Below are 17,358 nucleotides of genomic sequence, written 5' to 3' on the forward strand. Positions count from 1 at the left end.
TACGGAAGTGACGTAAGTTCCGAGTCCAGTAGGGGCGGTGGGAGCAATGAGGGGAGTAAGGCGGTGGTAGCTGTTGTGTGAAGATGGAGGTAGGAACCCGAGCGCTAAGAAGGCTGGCGAGAGAACGCGGCCGACGGGGTTGAAGCAGAGGCGAGAAGCCGGGCGGAGAGGCGGCTAACGGGGGAGGAGAGAGACAGCCGGGTTTGGGGAGTGTTGTCAGAAGGTCGGGGTCAGAATCCGTCGCTCCAAGCTCCTCCCTGCTCCCGCTAACTTATCCCCGCGGCTTTCTTTTGGTTTCCAGTTTCCCGGAGGAAATGACAATTACCTGACGATCACAGGGCCCTCGCACCCCTTCCTGTCAGGGGCCGAGGTGAGCAAGAGCTGCCGACGCTGCGGGGGGAGGGCCTGAGGCAGCGGGCGGGGGTGGGGGTAGGTTGGTGGGGCGGGGAGCGCGGAAGCCGGGGGCCGGGGGCTGGGAACCGGGGCCGCGATTGGTGTTTAGAGAAAAGTGGCAGCTGCTTCTGGAGCCTGTGAGGACTGTGTGGGGTGGGTCCGGGCAACTGCTGTCATTAGAAAAGCAGGACGTTGGAAAGAGATTATCTGTTTAAGGAGAAGATTGATTCTGGATTGGAAGACTGCGAGGAACTGTCTCATTTTGTTGGGCTTGAAAATTTTTAGCTAAAGAAATTGGGATGAGGGGAGGAGCTTACCTAGCAGGGGTTAAGTGTGGATATGTGCTCATTCTTGAAAGGAACACTGTTTAAGGGATCTTTTTTCATTTACATTTCCTACTCAGGAAATGTAAAAAGTTAAAAAATTAGTAGGTATGTTTACATACATGGTGCCAGCATGTTTTGCTAATGACAAGAGGAAAAGAAATAGTTGCCAGAGAACATGAAGAGAGTTGAGTAGAACATGTCTTCTTGCTTGCCAGTGACTCAGAGTTTCGGCAGGTTGCTTCCTCTTTGTATGTCACAGTTTCCCTAGCTATCACGTGGCTATAATAATAGTTTATGATGTTGTGAAGTAGAAGTAATTGTTATGGTAAGGTCCTTTAGTATTTGTGGAATATTGTCAGAATACAGATTTGTATCACTTGTTTAGACAAGGCAAAACAGAAAGGTGGAACATACAAAATACATTTTTCAGTCTTTGAGAAAGTGTGAAGTCTTGATCTTCCTACTGTCTTTTGAGTATTTATTATTTTTTCCATGAGTAGGGTGAACAGTTTGCATCTGTTTTTGTACCAAGGATTCTCAATTGCTGTTGAACGGGCTTATCCTATAATAAATCCTGAAATTCTCATGGATGAGAATAAGGTTGACAAGGAGCAGTTGCTAGTCTTTTTTTTTTTTTTTAACTTCTTTATTGGTATTATCATTTATTACTCCACCATTGAATTTCAGTTTTTGGAATGTTATAAATTTCACATTAGCCTCATCCACGTGAAAGTACATTTCAAAACTAAATATAAGTAGCTTTCAAATTTACCCATGATTCTTAATCCTTTGCCCCTTTTATGAACTTGTAACTACATAAGAAGTGGCGCCTTTTTATAACTTCAAGAAACTCTTCAGGTTTAAGGCTGATCTTTTTTGATGACTTTAAGAAAAAAACAGAACATTTTTGTCAAGAAACTCATAACTAAATTTTAGACTCAAGTTCAGTAGCTTCCTGTAGCCTAGGACTTCTGTCATTGCTAACTTTTAATGGGTTTGTGGCTTTTGTTGTATCTGATCTTACTGTGAGCCACCCCAAATATAGTTTAGAGATAAGCAAAGGTAATTTTTAAAAAATTTTTTTTAGAGTTTTCTGATAAGAAAAGGATAGACATCTACAAAGGGCATTAACCATAAAAGAAAACACAGAGAAATTGGACTTCATTGAAATAAGGAATTTTTTTTGTTAAAAGACATCATTAAGAAAGTAAATAGGAACTCCATAGACTGGGAGAAGATATTTACAATACATATATATCTGATTAATATTCAGAGTACATCAAGTAATTCTGCAGAGTAAAAGAACTGAATTTAGAAATAGGCAAAAAATTTGAGCAGGTACTTCACAAAAGATGATATCCATGTTGCTATTAGGCATATAAAAAAGTGTCAGCATCACTCATCAGGGAAATGCAAATTAAAATCCTAATTAGAAACTATTGCCTACCTGCTAAAAAAAACCTGCTAGACGGTTAAAATTAAAAAGACTGACAATTCCCAAGAGTTTGCAAGGATGTAGATAACCTCATTCGTTGCTGCTGAGAGTATAAATTGATTCAACCACTTAGGAAGACTGGCAGCATATACTAAAGATAAGCTTATGCCTACACTGTGACCCATCAGTTCCACTCGTTGATACATACTCAAGAGAAATGAGTGCATATGTTCACTAAACATATGTAAGAATGTTCACAGCAACTTTACTCATAATAGCTAAACATTGGAACCAACCCAGATATCAACTGAAGAACGGATAAGTAAACTGTGGCACATTTGTGAAAGGAATACTACATAACAATAAAGAAAGAATGAACTACTAATAAATACTACAATAACTTGGATGATCTCAAAAATATATTTTTGACTGAAAGAAGGCAGATACAAGAGTATATACTGTATGAGTTCATTTTTTTTGTGAAGGTAAGGATAGGCAAAAATTAAACTGTTTTCATTAGGTGCTATTGAGTCAGTTCTGATACATCGACCCTGTGTACAACAGAATGAAACACTACCTGGTCCTGCACTGCCCTCACAGTGGTTGCTATGTTTGAACCAATTGTTGCCGCCACTGTGTCACTCCCGTTCGTTGAGGGTCTTCCTCTTTTTTGCTGATCCTCTACAAAGCATGATGTCCTTCTCCAGGGACTAGTCCCTCCTGCTAACATGTCCAAAGTACGTGAAACGAAGCCTCACCATCCTCGCGTCTAATGAGCATTCTGGCTGTACTTCTTCCAAGATAAATTTGTTTGTTCTGGCGGTCCATGGTATATTTAATATTTTTTGCCAGCACCATAATTCAAAAGCATCAATTCTACTTCAGTCTTCCTTATTCATTGTCCAGCTTTTGCATATAAGACAATTGAAAATATCATGGCTTGGGTTGGGCACACCTTAGTCCTCAAAGTGACATCTTTGCTTTTTAACTTTAAAGAGGTCTTTTGCAGCGGATTTACCCAATGCAATATGTCGTTTGATTTCTTGATTGCTGTTCTCATGGGCTTTGATGGTGGATCTAAGTAGAATGAAGTCGATAACTTCAATATTTTCTCCATCTATTATGAAGTTATTTAATGGTCCAGTTGTGAGTGTTTTTGTTTTCTTTATGTTGAGGTGTAATCTATACTGAAGGCTGTAGTCTTTGATCTTCATCAGTAAGTTCTTCAAGTTCTCTTTGCTTTCAGCAAACAAGGTTGTGTCATCTGCATAACAGGGGTTGTTAATGAGCCTTTGTCTGATCCTCTTGCCATGTTCTTCATATAGTCCAGCTTCTCGGATTATTTGCTCAGCATATCGATTGAGTAAGTATAGTGAAAGGATATAGCCCTGACACACACCTTCCCTGATTTTAAACAATGCAGTATCCACTCATTCTGTTTGAACAAGACTGTTTCTTGGTCTATGTACAGGTTCTGCATGAGCACAATTAAGTGTTTTGGAATTCCCATCCTCTGTAATGTTATCTGTAATTTGTTAAGATCTACACAGTCAAATGCCTTTGCGTAATCAGTAAAACACAGGTAAACATCTGATATTCTCTGCTTTCAGCCAAGATCCATCTGATATCAACAATGATATCCCTCATTCCTCTTCTGAATCTGGCTTGAATTTCTGGCAGTTCCCTGTTGTACGGCTGCAGCCATTTTTGAATTACCTTCATCAAAATTTTACTTGCATGTGATATTAATGATATTTGAAAATTTCTGCATTCTGTTGAATCACCTTTCTTTGGAATGGAACATGAATCTCTTCTGGTTGGTTGGCCAGATAGCTGTCTTCCAAATTCCTTGATGTAGACGAGTGAGTGCTTCCAGCATTGCATCCATTTGTTTAAACATCTCACACTTGGTATTCCGTCAGTGCTCTTGAATGTGGAGTAGCTAAAGCAAATGTAAGAAATGATGAAGTCAAAGAGCTGAGCAGAAGATTTCAAAGGGTGGCTGAAGAAGACGTGGTAAAGTAATATAACGAAATGTGCAGAGACCTGGAGTTAGAAAACCAAAATGGAAAGAACACACTTGGTATTTCTCAAGCTGAAAGGACTGAAGAAAAAAATTCAAGCCTGGAGTTGCAACATTGAAGAATTCTATGGGCAAAACTAAACTAGGGAGGTAAAAATCAGAATAGTGGTACGTGCTGTGAGGAGGAATACGTATTGACCAGGAAGGGACATGAGGGCACCTATTCCACCAACAAGGGTGATGGAAAGGTTTTCTATCTTTGATCTGGGTGGTGGTTACTCAGGTGTTTACAAATATAGAAATTCATTGAGCTATACACTTAAAATGTGTGTACTTAATGTAAGTTATATCCCAACAAAATAAGGAATAATAATAATAATTTTAAAATAGTAGGTGTCCAGAGAGGAAGGCTTAGCATTTGTTATAGCATTTCTTGGCATAGAAATCTCTGTGATCTGGAGGGAATTTAATCTTTCTGTGTCTCTCATTCAGATTGGCTTTTGTATAATGATATTGTGCTTTGAGCACTTTGGGAAAATAAGACATGAAGACGCCTGTCTTTGATTAGGACAAGTACTTATAACACTAAAAAATTCCAACAAAACCAGTTGCTGTTGAGTAGATTCTTACGGCAACCCCTTGTATGTCAGAGTAGAACTGTGTTCCCTAGGGTTTTCAGTGTGGCTGATGTTTTGAAATTAGATTGCCAGGCCTTTTTTCCACAGCACCTCTATCTAGGTGGACTTGAACCTCCAACCTTTCAGCTAGCAGCTGAGCATGTTAACTGTTTGCAGCACCCAGGGCCATACTTATCATATTAGAATCACTTAATGATTTCAGGCTTTATAGGTAAAATTTTCACTACCATATTGCATTTTTTAAGGACATCTTTTTTTTAATGACCCATAGTACCAGTGTACCGTTCAATAAATACGTGTTAGATTGAAATGAATTTTTCTACAGTGAGTAGTCTACATAAGAAACTGTTTAAAGAGATACTGTACTGTGTATTTGAGTATTGGGGAATGGGGAAATGGAGGGAAGTGGTATTTTTTACTTTTTGATTCTCTCAATATCTAAGCATTTTTGCTTATAAACTGTAAGTCCCAAACTGCCCCCCCCCCCCCGCCAAAGACAAAAAGGCCCAGGAATTTAATAGAGAAGGAAAGGGAACCTGAGTGAGAAGGTCTCTGCATCATATTCCTGTTTACGTCCTCTGTGTCACAAAAAAAAAAAAGCCAAACCTGTTGCTGTTGATTCCAACTCATAGCGACTGTGTGTATAGGACAGGATAGAACTGCCCCATAGAGTTTCTAAGGAAAACCTGGTGGATTTGAACTGCCAACCTTTTGGTTAGCAGCCATAGCACTTAACCACTACGCCACCAGGGTTTCCTCTGTGCCAAAACCACTTTACTATTTGCTATAGTTTTAGCTTTGCTTTATATTTAACAGTTTAGACTATGATCTAGTCACATAATAGATCCACTAGGATAAAGGTATTCATTATTGGATTTTACCCATAATCTTACAGATAATTTAGTGGTAAAAGAAATTTAGAGTGACTGTGTTTATTATAGCATATAGTTTAGTTTTCTGTATTCTTAATTGCTGTTCTTTTCTATTCATACTTAGAAGAAAAAACAAACAAAATCCAAAAAATCACAGATACTGAATAACAAAGCTGTTGCCACATCCCAGGAGATGGTAGAGAAGGTGCATAGAAGGAATACCTTATTGAACTGATAGAGTAGAATCTCTGCATGTCTGGTTTTTCCTGTATTCCACGTGAGCACTCCAGATGGTTTATGAGGGGTGGTCATCCTCTCTAGAACAGTGATCTCTTGTTTTAGATATGAATTTCTATTTTTTTTTTTTTAGCTCTCATTAACAAACAGTACCATTTTTCATATCTCAGCAGAATTGCTTTTTTATTTGTTGTGGTAAGCAAAGAAGGATAGGCATCTTTTGCTTTGCTAAAGCAATCCATTTTTTAAAAAATAGAAAGCCCCTATTATACAGTTATCAATCTAGTATAATAAATGTGTCCCTTGATTTGTTTGTCTGTTCCTGTAATTCTTGTTTGTTTGCTTGAGGATTTGGCAAAAGTCTTTGTACCCTCTTCCCTGAAAAATGCTCACGTGAACCTGAACTCAGCTTTCAGTCATAAGCCTGAAGTTACCTGTTTTGGGGGACAGTTTTAGTCTTTGCCATCAAGAACTGCCCATTCCTATGCTCTGTATGTATTCTCAACTTATATCCCAGACAGGTATCGAATTTTCATAGTACCGTGTAAGATAGTAAGGACCTTGGGAGGAAAATGTAGAAGTTAAGGTGTATGCCTTTTTTTTTTTTTTTTAAATCTTCTAGGAAGCTTTTTTTCTGTTTGCCAATGTGATTTAGAGAGATTGGGCATTTCACAGGCATGTATTTTTCTCCCTAGTTTCTACTGGCTGGAAATAACTTTGTTTAATAATATCTTCATTAAAACAAAAGCCATGATGTTAGTGGGACCTTTTCTGGGTCAAGAGATACCTTGAGGAACCCTTAAAGAATGAATTGGTTACTCAGGAAAAAAAATGGGGATGCGTATTGAATTTGATCTGAATCAGTTAATATTTACTGTGTTGTAAAAAAAAAAAAAAATTTTTTTTTTTTTTTATGATAGGTTGATTCCAATTATCTGTGATAATTGGTTGGGGCAGGTGGCAGGTTAATAATAATAATTAGGGTATTAGTATTATCATTAACCACAGTGGTTAATAATGGTTTATTAAGCAGCTATGTGTATCAGGCACTGTGATAGCTTTGGTGCACTAAATCTCTTTTATCCTCATAATCATGAGGGTATTACAATTACAGTTCCCATTTTATAGATGAGGAAAACCAAGGTCACATGATATGTGGCAGAGCTGGGACTTGAACTCAGATCTCTCTGACACCTAAGTATCTTGATTTTTTTTTTTTTAAAATAATGCTCTATTGTTGCAGATGCCTGCATTGTAGGGTCAAAAAGGGAACTGTAGCAGTTAGTATATTTTAGATCAGGCATTGAATCTGTTAGCTGCGTAAATGATGATTCCATTCAGAATAGAAAGAATATATTATTGGTCTGGTTGGACTCAGAGGAGAGATTTGGGTCTTTAGCCAGCTGGAGTAATCTTTTTCCTCCTCCCTTGCAGAAAGGCTTGGTCAGAGCAAGACAAGGAATGTGTTCTGGAACTGTTGAAGAACCAGTTTCTCTCTTCGCTGTAGCTTTTATGAAGGCTTTTCTCTCACTATTATTCTTATCTTTGGCATTACTGGAGTTTTTTGAAAATCTTGTACAAATGAGAATCTTTTATTTGTGGGTAACATTATGATTTCTAAAATGGAGGAGAGGTAGGAAACTTGGCACTACGTGCAAATATTTTAGAGGGGTGTAAGGTTCCAGTGACAGATCTTCAAAGAAACCTAAAACAATAGTCTTTAAAGTATAATTGGCTGGTTGACAGTAATTTTCATGGTGTAACACTGCAGGTGTAATAATTGTGAAATAACTGCTGTTTATTAGAATCTTCAGAGAGATTTCAAGCATGATAGCTAGAGGTTATATAGGTTGGGTCCTTACTAATAGTGCTGAAAGAATTATTCATGAGAACAATAGGCATAATAGTTTAGGACAACAAAGATGAGAAGGTAGAAAAGAGATAAAATAATTGAAATTTGTGATTGATGTTGGCAGCCTTGTATGTGGCATATGATGAAGGGTACGAGGAAGAAAAGGTTTCTTTGTAAAATTAAGTAAGTCCTAAGAAATTGATAACCAAAGTAGGATCCCAGCTGAAAAGAGGTACACTGAGAATCTCTAGTACCCAGCTGTGTTCTTCACTTAGCAGTATGCAGTTCCTTTTCCCACTGTCTAATTCTTTTCTCCTTTTTTCCCCCTACAGACATTCCATACACCAAGCTTGGGTGATGAGGAATTTGAAATTCCACCTATCTCCTTGGATTCTGATCCCTCACTGGCTGTCTCAGATGTGGTTGGCCACTTTGATGACCTGGCAGACCCTTCCTCCTCACAGGATGGCAGCTTTTCAGCCCAATATGGGGTCCAGACATTGGACATGCCTGTTGGCATGACCCATGGCTTGATGGAGCAGGGCGGGGGGCTCCTGAGTGGGGGCTTGAGCATGGTAAGGGGCAAAGCATTATAGGCTTACCCAAGCTCATAGGCACGATGTTAGGAGAGAAAAAAGTAATTCTGTATTCCCTGCTATACTTGGATCTTACTTGTTTCCATTATTGGGACTAAAGGCTAACCAACAGAGACTTAATTTCCTCTGAATAAATGAGATTTACCACATGGGTCAATCTTACTTGAAAAATATTTAAAATGGTAAAATGTTCAAATTTAACCCTGAAGTGAAAATGATTATGTTTTTTGTAGAGGGAAAAAAGCTACCACTTTCCCCTCTTTACTGAAGGTGGAAACTGGGGCTCAGTCAGTACACTGCCTAGTTAGTTTTGTTTTTCTTTCCCTTTTTTTATGGCCTTAACATTCTAGTATGCAGATATGAGTGTGATAGCTGACATTTTGAGAGATTTATTAAAAAATTATCAGCCAAATGTAGTATTAATTGTGAATCAGTATGTGTTTAAGTCAGTGTGTCAGGCTTCCAGCACATCTTAGTAGCATATCTCTGCTCTATTTGATGCCAAACACTTCTAACATTGGCCTTATTTACTCTGGTTGCCTGTGTATTGCAACTTTAAAAGCCATTATTTTGGGAGGGCTCTGAGGGGAAGTTTTTCTTTACCCTGGGTGTGGTCACTGCCTCTAGATTACTGAGTAATTTGTTCTTTAAGGTAACTTGTCCAATATTAAGACTCCTCTGATTTTTCAGTTACTCTGGAGTAGGCCTCTGAGTGCAAAGAAGTGAATTTACTAATTTCTGTATTTTCCTAAAAAGCTTAATCTGTTTTATGTGTAGACAAGTTATGTTTTGTAGGGTTTAAACAATGATATAATCTGGGTAAGCAGGGGATTTATAAACTGTCCTGAATTCAGGGGGAAAGTGTGGTGATTTTTATATTTAGTGTTTAATTAGTCCTTCTGCTTCTCTCAGGACTTGGACCATTCTATAGGAACTCAGTATAGTGCCAACCCACCTGTTACAATTGATGTACCAATGACGGACATGACATCTGGCTTGATGGGCCATAGCCAGTTGACCACCATTGATCAGTCAGAACTGAGTTCTCAACTTGGTTTGAGCTTAGGGGGTGGCACCATCCTGCCACCTGCCCAGTCACCTGAGGATCGTCTTTCAACCACCCCTTCACCTACTAGTTCACTTCATGAGGATGGTGTTGAGGATTTCCGGAGGGTGAGGCATTCCCTGCCAAAATCAATTCTGCCATGATACTCTGGGTTAAAACTCTTGGCATACAGAACCTAATCACTGTTCCTTATTCCTGCCCTGCCTTTTCCTCTGCTGTTTCTGGGTATGGGGTCCTGCCTTTTCACTTCCAGTTCATAATGCTCTTCCTAATCCTGTTCTTACGGGTTCTCACATACTTTACTAATGTCTTTTAATCCTGTTGGCTCTATTTTTAGCATTTCTGAAAATTTCATTCATGGGGCTAGATAACTTCCCCCTCAGATAAAAGTCCTTTTCTTACAGTTCTCTGGACATAGTACTTCCCTTCTTCCTTCTTATAATTCTCTTTTGTTTTCCCCCACAGCAACTTCCGAGCCAGAAGACAGTTGTGGTGGAAGCAGGGAAAAAGCAGAAGGCCCCAAAGAAGAGAAGGAAGAAAGATCCTAATGAACCTCAAAAACCAGTTTCAGCATATGCTTTATTTTTTCGTGATACACAGGCTGCCATCAAGGGACAGAATCCCAATGCCACTTTTGGAGAGGTTTCAAAAATTGTGGCCTCTATGTGGGACAGTCTTGGAGAAGAGCAGAAACAGGTGAGCAAATAATGAGGAACTAGTGGATAGTAAATATTCTAGAAGTTTTTGATTAAGGAGATAAGAACTCAAGAGGTTTTCCTATAGTTGTCTTACATGCCCTTATAATGTCAGCTGTATATCTTACAAGTTGCAGCCATACAGTGAAACCAAAAAACCCACTTAAAAAGTACTAATAATTATAAAAACACTGAATCCTTTCAAAAATCTTATAAAATAACTACCATTTTTACTGAAGGTGGAAATGGGCTTTGTCAGTATACTGATAGTTAAGGCCATATAACTTAAATGGTAGGGCTGAGACAAGCTCAGGTTTTTTAATTCCAAGCCCCATGTGCTTTCTACTAATTGTGTCTTATAATTCCTGATCTATTTTCAACTGCTTAGTTTTTAGTTCTTTAACTTTTCTAAGCCTCATTTTTCACATCTTTAAAATTAGGCTGTTCCTTGGTAAGTTGCATGCTAAGGTGGCTAACCCTAAAGTCCATTACTTAGTTTGGATTTAGAAGTTAATTTAGGATTTCCTCACTGGCCTAATGTAAACTTGAAAACCATGGTTAATCTCCCTTAAGAAAGTTTAATCAGGTAGGGCCGTGGTTTCATGGGACATCCCAGTTAATTGGCCTAATAACATGTTTAGTACCTCTGTTCTACCTCCTCGTTTGATGTATAGTGCCTGGGATCTTAAAAGCTTGTAAGTGGCCATCCAAAGCACAACAATTGGTCTGTATTCACCTGAACAGCAGAGGAAGAAGACAGGAATAGAAGGATATGAAATGTGTGGCTAATTGCCTCCACGAACAACTGCCTCCTTTGCCAGGAGACCAGAAGAACTGGATGGTACCTGGCTACCATTACTGAACATTTTGTTCAAAGATTCCATAGAAGAATCTTGATCAAAAGGGGGAAATGCAGAACAGAATTTCAGATTCTCATGGACTCCAGACTTCCTGGAGCCATGAAGGTTAGATGAACCCCTTAAACTGTTGCCCTGAGATAATCTTTAAACCTTAAACCAAAAATATCTTCTCAAGTCTTCTTAAAAACCAAACAGTAGTTTTCCTTAACTTGTAAAAAATGTCTGCCTTGAGAATTATGCTCTTTGAAGAACTATCTATATGGAATCAAATTGACAACAGCAGCTTGAAAGATTAGATAGAAACCTAGGGGGGCAGTAAATTTATGTTAATGAGGGAGGAACAACTCAGAAAAGGAGAGTGAGAATGGTTACATAATTCAAAGAATGTAATGTCACTAAGTGGTACATGTAGAAACTGTTGAATTGGTTTTGCTGGGTATATTTTCTCAACAATAACAAAATAAAATTATTTAAAAAAGTTTAATCTGGGTTAAGAAAATAAATGAAATTGTGATACTATATAAATATACAGTTGAAGTAGAAGATGGCTATCATTGTCATTACCCTAGACTCTGAGTTTCTTGTGTCAGAATCCACTACTTAATATCTGAAACAAAAAGCTGAATGTATTATTGTGTAAGTTGTGTATTGCAGCTCAACAAACCACCCCAATGTAATGGCTTAAAACTAATGGCAATTTGTTATTTCTTATGATTCTATGAGTTGGTTGGGTCATTTTTCTGCTCATCTTGCCTGGGTTCATTCCTTTGGTTGTAGTCAAATGACGGTATGGCTGGCCAAGATGACCTTATTCCCATGTTTGTCGGTTGGTGCTGCCTGTTGGCTGGGATGCCTTGGTTCTTCTCATGGCCTCTCATCCTCCAAATTGGATAGACTAGCTTCTTTACAATATGGCAGACTTAGAGCAGCATTCTAAGAAAGCAAAACAGATGCCTCAAGGCCTCTTAAGTCTCAGTGTCACCTCAGCCACATTCTAATGGTCACAAGTGACAGAGCTAGCCCAGACTCAAAGGAAGGGGAAATAAGACTTTGGTTCTCGATGGGAGGGAGGGGCATGCGGGATGGGAGGGATTGTTCTGACCATCTTTGCAAACAATTTATCACATTCTTTAAAGGAGACTATACTGGTGAGGCATGGTCCTTAGGCTAAGCAAACTGCTGATCTTATATGTAGTTTTTGGGTCAGGGTTTTGTTTACAGAGGTGGACATGGGTTGATGTTAGAAGTGGTTAGAAGTTTAGTAGCATAGTTATTCTGGCAAGACTCTCGCTGATTGGTTGGCTTTCAGAGGAATGCTCATTTGAGTGAGTCTGCCATGGAGGCTGTCGTAATTGTTATCTTTCAGAAGTGTATTCACTAGGAGTTGTCAGTGATTAGCCTGAGGTGAATCGTCATTTATTGATGAATAATACAGAATTATCAGTCTTTTCTAGGAGTGTGGAGATCTTCTTTAAACTGTCTGTACTCCCTGCAGGTTTATAAGCGGAAAACTGAAGCTGCCAAGAAAGAGTATCTGAAGGCTCTGGCCGCTTATAAAGACAACCAGGAGTGTCAGGTAAGGAGGTAACTGTAGTGGATACTACTGTAGGCGGATACTTAAACCAGAAAGAAATTCTTTGAGCTGGTTTTTTTTTTTTTAAGAAATAAATACCACCCAAACTCTGTGAAGCTTATTCATACAATATAGTACTGAAAGCTTAAAAATGTCTTAATAGCTTTTCTGTAATTTCCAGTGTGTAAAACCTTGCCAGTCTGAGTTTTAGTTTCCAGTGTTTACTTTCACCAGGGAAGCACCTATGGGTGTTCTTTATTTTCTTTTTTAAACCTGTATTATATCTTTTCTTAGGAGGTGACTAGAGTATGTCCTGGAGTAGACAGTTGGTAAATCTCCTAATGACTTTTTTTTTCTCTTTCAGGCCACTGTGGAAACAGTAGAATTGGATCCGGTGCCACCAGCACAGACTCCTTCTCCACCTCCTATGGCTACCGTTGACCCAGCATCTCCAGCACCAGCTCCAACAGAGCCACCTGCGCTGTCCCCTTCCATTGTTGTCAACTCCACCCTTTCATCGTATGTTGCAAACCAGGCATCTTCAGGGGCCGGGGGCCAGCCCAATATCACCAAGTTGATTATAACCAAACAGATGTTGCCCTCTTCTATTACCATGTCTCAAGGAGGGATGGTTACTGTTATCCCAGCTACAGTGGTGACCTCCCGGGGGCTCCAGCTTGGCCAAACCAGTACGGCTACTATCCAGCCCAGTCAGCAAGCCCAGATTGTCACTCGGTCAGTGTTGCAGGCAGCAGCAGCAGCTGCTGCTTCTATGCAACTGCCTCCACCCCGACTACAGCCCCCTCCATTACAACAGATGCCTCAGCCCCCTACTCAGCAGCAAGTGACCATTCTGCAGCAGCCTCCCCCACTCCAGGCCATGCAACAGCCTCCACCTCAGAAAGTACGATTCAATTTACAGCAACAGCCACCTCCTCTGCAGATCAAGATTGTGCCTCGGCCCACTCTGAAAGTGCAAACTACCTTAGTTCCACCAGCTGTTGAAAGTAGTCCTGAGCGGCCTATGAACAGTAGCCCTGAGGCCCATACAGTGGAGGCAACCTCTCCTGAGACAATCTGTGAGATGATCACAGATGTAGTCCCTGAGGTGAGCTTCTGTTCTCAGATCTTTCCTTTAGACCGGTAGAAGTGTTTAAGAGCAATTTTGGCTGACCCAGTAAAAGTGAGGATTGCTACTAGCATTTAATCCCTGGCGCATTGGGAATATGAAACATCCTGCAGTATAGAGGACAGTTTCCCAAAGTAATGACTTGTCCCACCCAAAATGCCCTAATGAGAAACAAGGGGGCCTGCTTTCACAGACCACTCCTTCACTAAGCAGAGGCAACAGTAGTTTGACTAGAGGATACAGCCTACACAGTTTCTTTTCAGAGGTGTCTCTCCACCCCAAAGTTTTGGCAGTATGAATCCTTCCATTCTTCTAGGTCTTGAGTGCTTTGCTTGATGTTTTCAGTGAGGGGGAAATGGCCCAGAAAATACAGTTGGCACATATCATTAAATCTTTCAAAAGAGATATAAACAGACGGCAGCTACCCTAGTTTAACTGGTACATGACCAGTAGTCATCTTAAAATACGGGACTTTTTGAGAGTCTGGCTCTGATTAATGAAGCAATCATTTAAAAGAAAAAAAAACCCAACCAGGAGGAAACTTTATGAATCTGTGAGTTCTGTCCCTTTTTCTAACAGTATCGCATTTTTTCTTCTTGGCCTTTCCCATCTTGCTTAGTTGAGGTGATTCAACTTCTGCCCACATTCTACTTTTGATTTGGTATTTCAAAGGAGTATAATTCAAGTGTGGAATAGTCAGTGATGGGTAAGATTAAAAAGAGACCTAGCTTGTGTCTAGCCTCCCCAATAGGAAGACTTTTCACGTCAGTATACTTGGCAAAGTTCTAAAGTTAGGTTCTAGAGGGAGAGACCAAGAATTTCACTGAGGTATGTGAGGGATTTTAACACTTGTTACTGCATTGATTCTGAGGGCAAATTTGACTAGCCGGCTAGTCAGACAAGTAGCAGCCTAGTCTATATTTGATATTCTCTTTCTCCCATAGGTCGAGTCTCCTTCTCAGATGGATGTTGAATTGGTGAGTGCGTCTCCTGTGCCGCTCTCCCCCCAGCCTCGATGTGTGAGGTCAGGGTGTGAGAACCCTCCTGTTGTGAGTAAGGACTGGGACAATGAGTACTGCAGCAATGAGTGTGTGGTGAAACACTGCAGGTGAGTTTACAGTTTTCTTTCTTATAAGCTAGGTATTGCTAAATTAACTGTTGAGAAGCATGGTAACCTTGAGCATATAATCAGTGTTCCCTTATATTAAATAGAGTAGGTTGCTGTCTATATATTCTGATTGGAGGGGCTACTGGAAAAGTTCATCCTGCTTAAAAAGACCTTATAGTTGCCATATAGCCAGAGATGATGTAATTAACAGTTCACTCCTTTCAGTTATCACATTACCTCTATGTTTTTTAAAAATACAGAGAATGACACATTAAGCTGTTTGCGTTTCTGAGTGCTAGCTTATCTCCTTAGTACCTATCAGACCACTGAGGGAATTAAGAGTTTGGAGAGAAGTGGGTAAATGGTATATTGGTAATATTTTGTAACATATGGGAGGTTGCCTACAGACAACAAACCAGGTAGCTCAATAGGGTGTTAAATATGGTGGATGTGGGGAGGGTGTTTAGTTCTGAAGATTTTGCTCTTAACTTTTTCCTGGGATTTACCTGTATCCATGAAAGAGGGCATTGCTATTTCCTATCGCAAATCCTTTCCAGTAGATTAGCACAGGACTCTGTTTATTGCCTCTACTTCTGACTTTTAGGCCCATTCTCCTGTATTCCTATTGGATAATACCATTTCACTTGATGCTGCCAGAGATTATCTAGGAACCTAATTGTTTAAGACAGTTAAAAAGAATGTATCTAGGTTGGAAGTCTAAGTTTGTGTATCTTTTTCTCTCCTAGGGATGTATTCTTGGCCTGGGTAGCCTCTAGAAATTCAAACACAGTGGTATTTGTGAAATAGTCCTTCTTGTTCTCCAAGCCAGTGAAGACTTCTCTTCTGGGAATGTGTCCAAGAGCCTGTTTTTAAAATACATGCTGGGCTTCTGGTGGTGCCTGATCTCAACCCATGATGGTCCTTCCTGCTTCTCCCCCTTTCTCTCCCTTCAACAGGAGCCAGACTACGGAGCAGGGTCCTTGAGTTTGCTGTAAAATCTGGAATTACTTTTTATTTTCAAGTATAAGCAGAAATACCAGTGGTAATAGCAGAGGAAAGGGTGAAAAGAGTAGGGACAAGCAGAAAATATGGGTGATAGGGTGGTGGGTGTTGTTTGAGGAAATTTGTTGGTATAATTGTCATAGGACTTGCCTAAAAGATTATTAGAATGATGGGAGAGTACCCAGCTTTGAGCCTAGGAAAAAACAACACTATGCGCATCCATTTTAAAGGGAATGAAAAGTTGTATTCCAGTGTTAAAACAGGAACTGTTACTATCACATCTACACATTACTTTGAAAACAAAGGTTTTCAATGTAACAGGCACACTGGGCAGTAGGGGAAATAATATTACCTAGAAGTTTTCTTATTTATTTCCTTTTACAAATAATATTGTTTCTGTAGTCTTCCTTATTGGAGTTTTCACAACTTATGTGTGTAACAGGCAGAACCTACATCCTTAAATTAATATAAGAGGTTTCACCAAAGTCTAAAGAAGTTGTGTTCACTTGTATTTGATGAAATATCTTTTAAAGACAGGCCAGAGGTGTTTTCACTTACATAATATATAGGCTAATTCTCTACATACCCTAAGTACTTATTTAATCTGAGAAGATGTGCTTATTTAATTTTTCTGGAAAATCAGCTAAAAATTAATAGACTAACAAAGTCACATAGTTGTAACAAAATAAGGAAACACTTTGAGCATTATAGTCCTAAGAGTGATAACCTAAGTGAAGCTGAAACTTTACCGTGAGAAATGCTATCCTGGAAAAGCTCCTTCTTAACGACCATGTTCACACAGTAGTAACTGCTACTCACTTTGGTTCCATACAGTCCTATTTTATAATAATTAACATGTTAATGCTTTACATGCATTAATTTAATTCATTTAATTTGGACCCTCAAAACAACCCAAGGTTGAGGCTGGTAATATTCCCATTTTACGTCTAAGGAGTCATACTGAGAGATGAATTGTACAAGATCACACACTATGAAGTGACAGAGTCAGGATTTAACCCTGAAATCCCAACTACAATACAAACTTTTATTTAAATAAGGAAAACAGCTATTGTACACTGATATTACTCTTCAGGTGTAGCCTGCAGGGCCATGGCTGTGGATGCTCATCTCTGAAAGAAAGTGCTTCTATAAATTCTTAGGTTTAGAGATGATACCATCTGGATACCTTTGCTTGAATCGGGCAACTACATCTGGGTCTAGGAGGTGGATCCCATCTAGTTGGTTCCCAAGGGTGATCCTGAAACAAGGGGGAGAAAAGGGGAAACCAGAAATTCTAGAAATAAAGGGCTTAATATTGTTAGATGTATATCTTTTGTTAAGACTGCCCATTATCTCATCAAATATTCATGCTACTCTTTTAAAAAGACCTTAACATTAGAATAGTATGTGATAGCATGATTGGTTAGGAATTGGGCAGAGTCTCGTGTTACAACAGGCTCGATCTGTATTACCTAGGGGTTAAGAACTGATGATTAGCCAGGACTACTTCACAAAGGTGCTCCTGCCACTGACTATTTTTGGACAAGTAAAAT

At 39.4% G+C, this 17,358-nt stretch overlaps 2 protein-coding genes and 1 long non-coding RNA gene across 3 annotated transcripts in view; 1 reads left to right on the plus strand and 2 right to left on the minus strand.

Moving 5' to 3' along the window:
• On the plus strand, positions 1-15,712 carry TOX4 (TOX high mobility group box family member 4). Its single transcript, XM_003421604.4, has 9 exons — positions 1-89; positions 302-370; positions 8,109-8,351; positions 9,285-9,545; positions 9,904-10,134; positions 12,489-12,569; positions 12,931-13,674; positions 14,640-14,803; positions 15,550-15,712. Exons 1-9 carry the CDS (start codon positions 84-86, stop codon positions 15,608-15,610), a joined length of 1,860 nt encoding a protein of 619 aa, XP_003421652.1. The 5' UTR covers positions 1-83; the 3' UTR covers positions 15,611-15,712.
• LOC135232597 (uncharacterized) lies at positions 1,326-6,805 on the minus strand. The gene is made up of 2 exons (XR_010323135.1): positions 5,910-6,805; positions 1,326-4,096 (listed from the first exon to the last, which is right to left on the minus strand). It is a non-coding gene; the product is annotated as an uncharacterized LOC135232597 (long non-coding RNA).
• The window catches only part of METTL3 (methyltransferase 3, N6-adenosine-methyltransferase complex catalytic subunit), a 25,700-nt gene continuing 15,149 nt past the window's right edge, over positions 6,808-17,358 (minus strand). The window contains exon 11 of the mRNA XM_003421597.4: positions 6,808-17,063. Within this exon, the coding sequence (XP_003421645.1) occupies positions 16,952-17,063 (112 nt within the window). The 3' untranslated portion in view covers positions 6,808-16,951. The remainder of the gene's footprint in view (positions 17,064-17,358) is intronic.

Source organism: Loxodonta africana, chromosome 10 (assembly GCF_030014295.1).
Source record: "Loxodonta africana isolate mLoxAfr1 chromosome 10, mLoxAfr1.hap2, whole genome shotgun sequence".
In the NCBI taxonomy this organism is placed as follows: domain Eukaryota; kingdom Metazoa; phylum Chordata; class Mammalia; order Proboscidea; family Elephantidae; genus Loxodonta; species Loxodonta africana.

Coding starts and splice junctions, on each gene's coding strand:
- TOX4 (XM_003421604.4), top strand. Junction 371..8,108: donor CCTTCCTGTCAGGGGCCGAG/GTGAGCAAGAGC, acceptor TTCCCCCTACAG/ACATTCCATACACCAAGCTT. Junction 8,352..9,284: donor TGAGTGGGGGCTTGAGCATG/GTAAGGGGCAAA, acceptor TGCTTCTCTCAG/GACTTGGACCATTCTATAGG.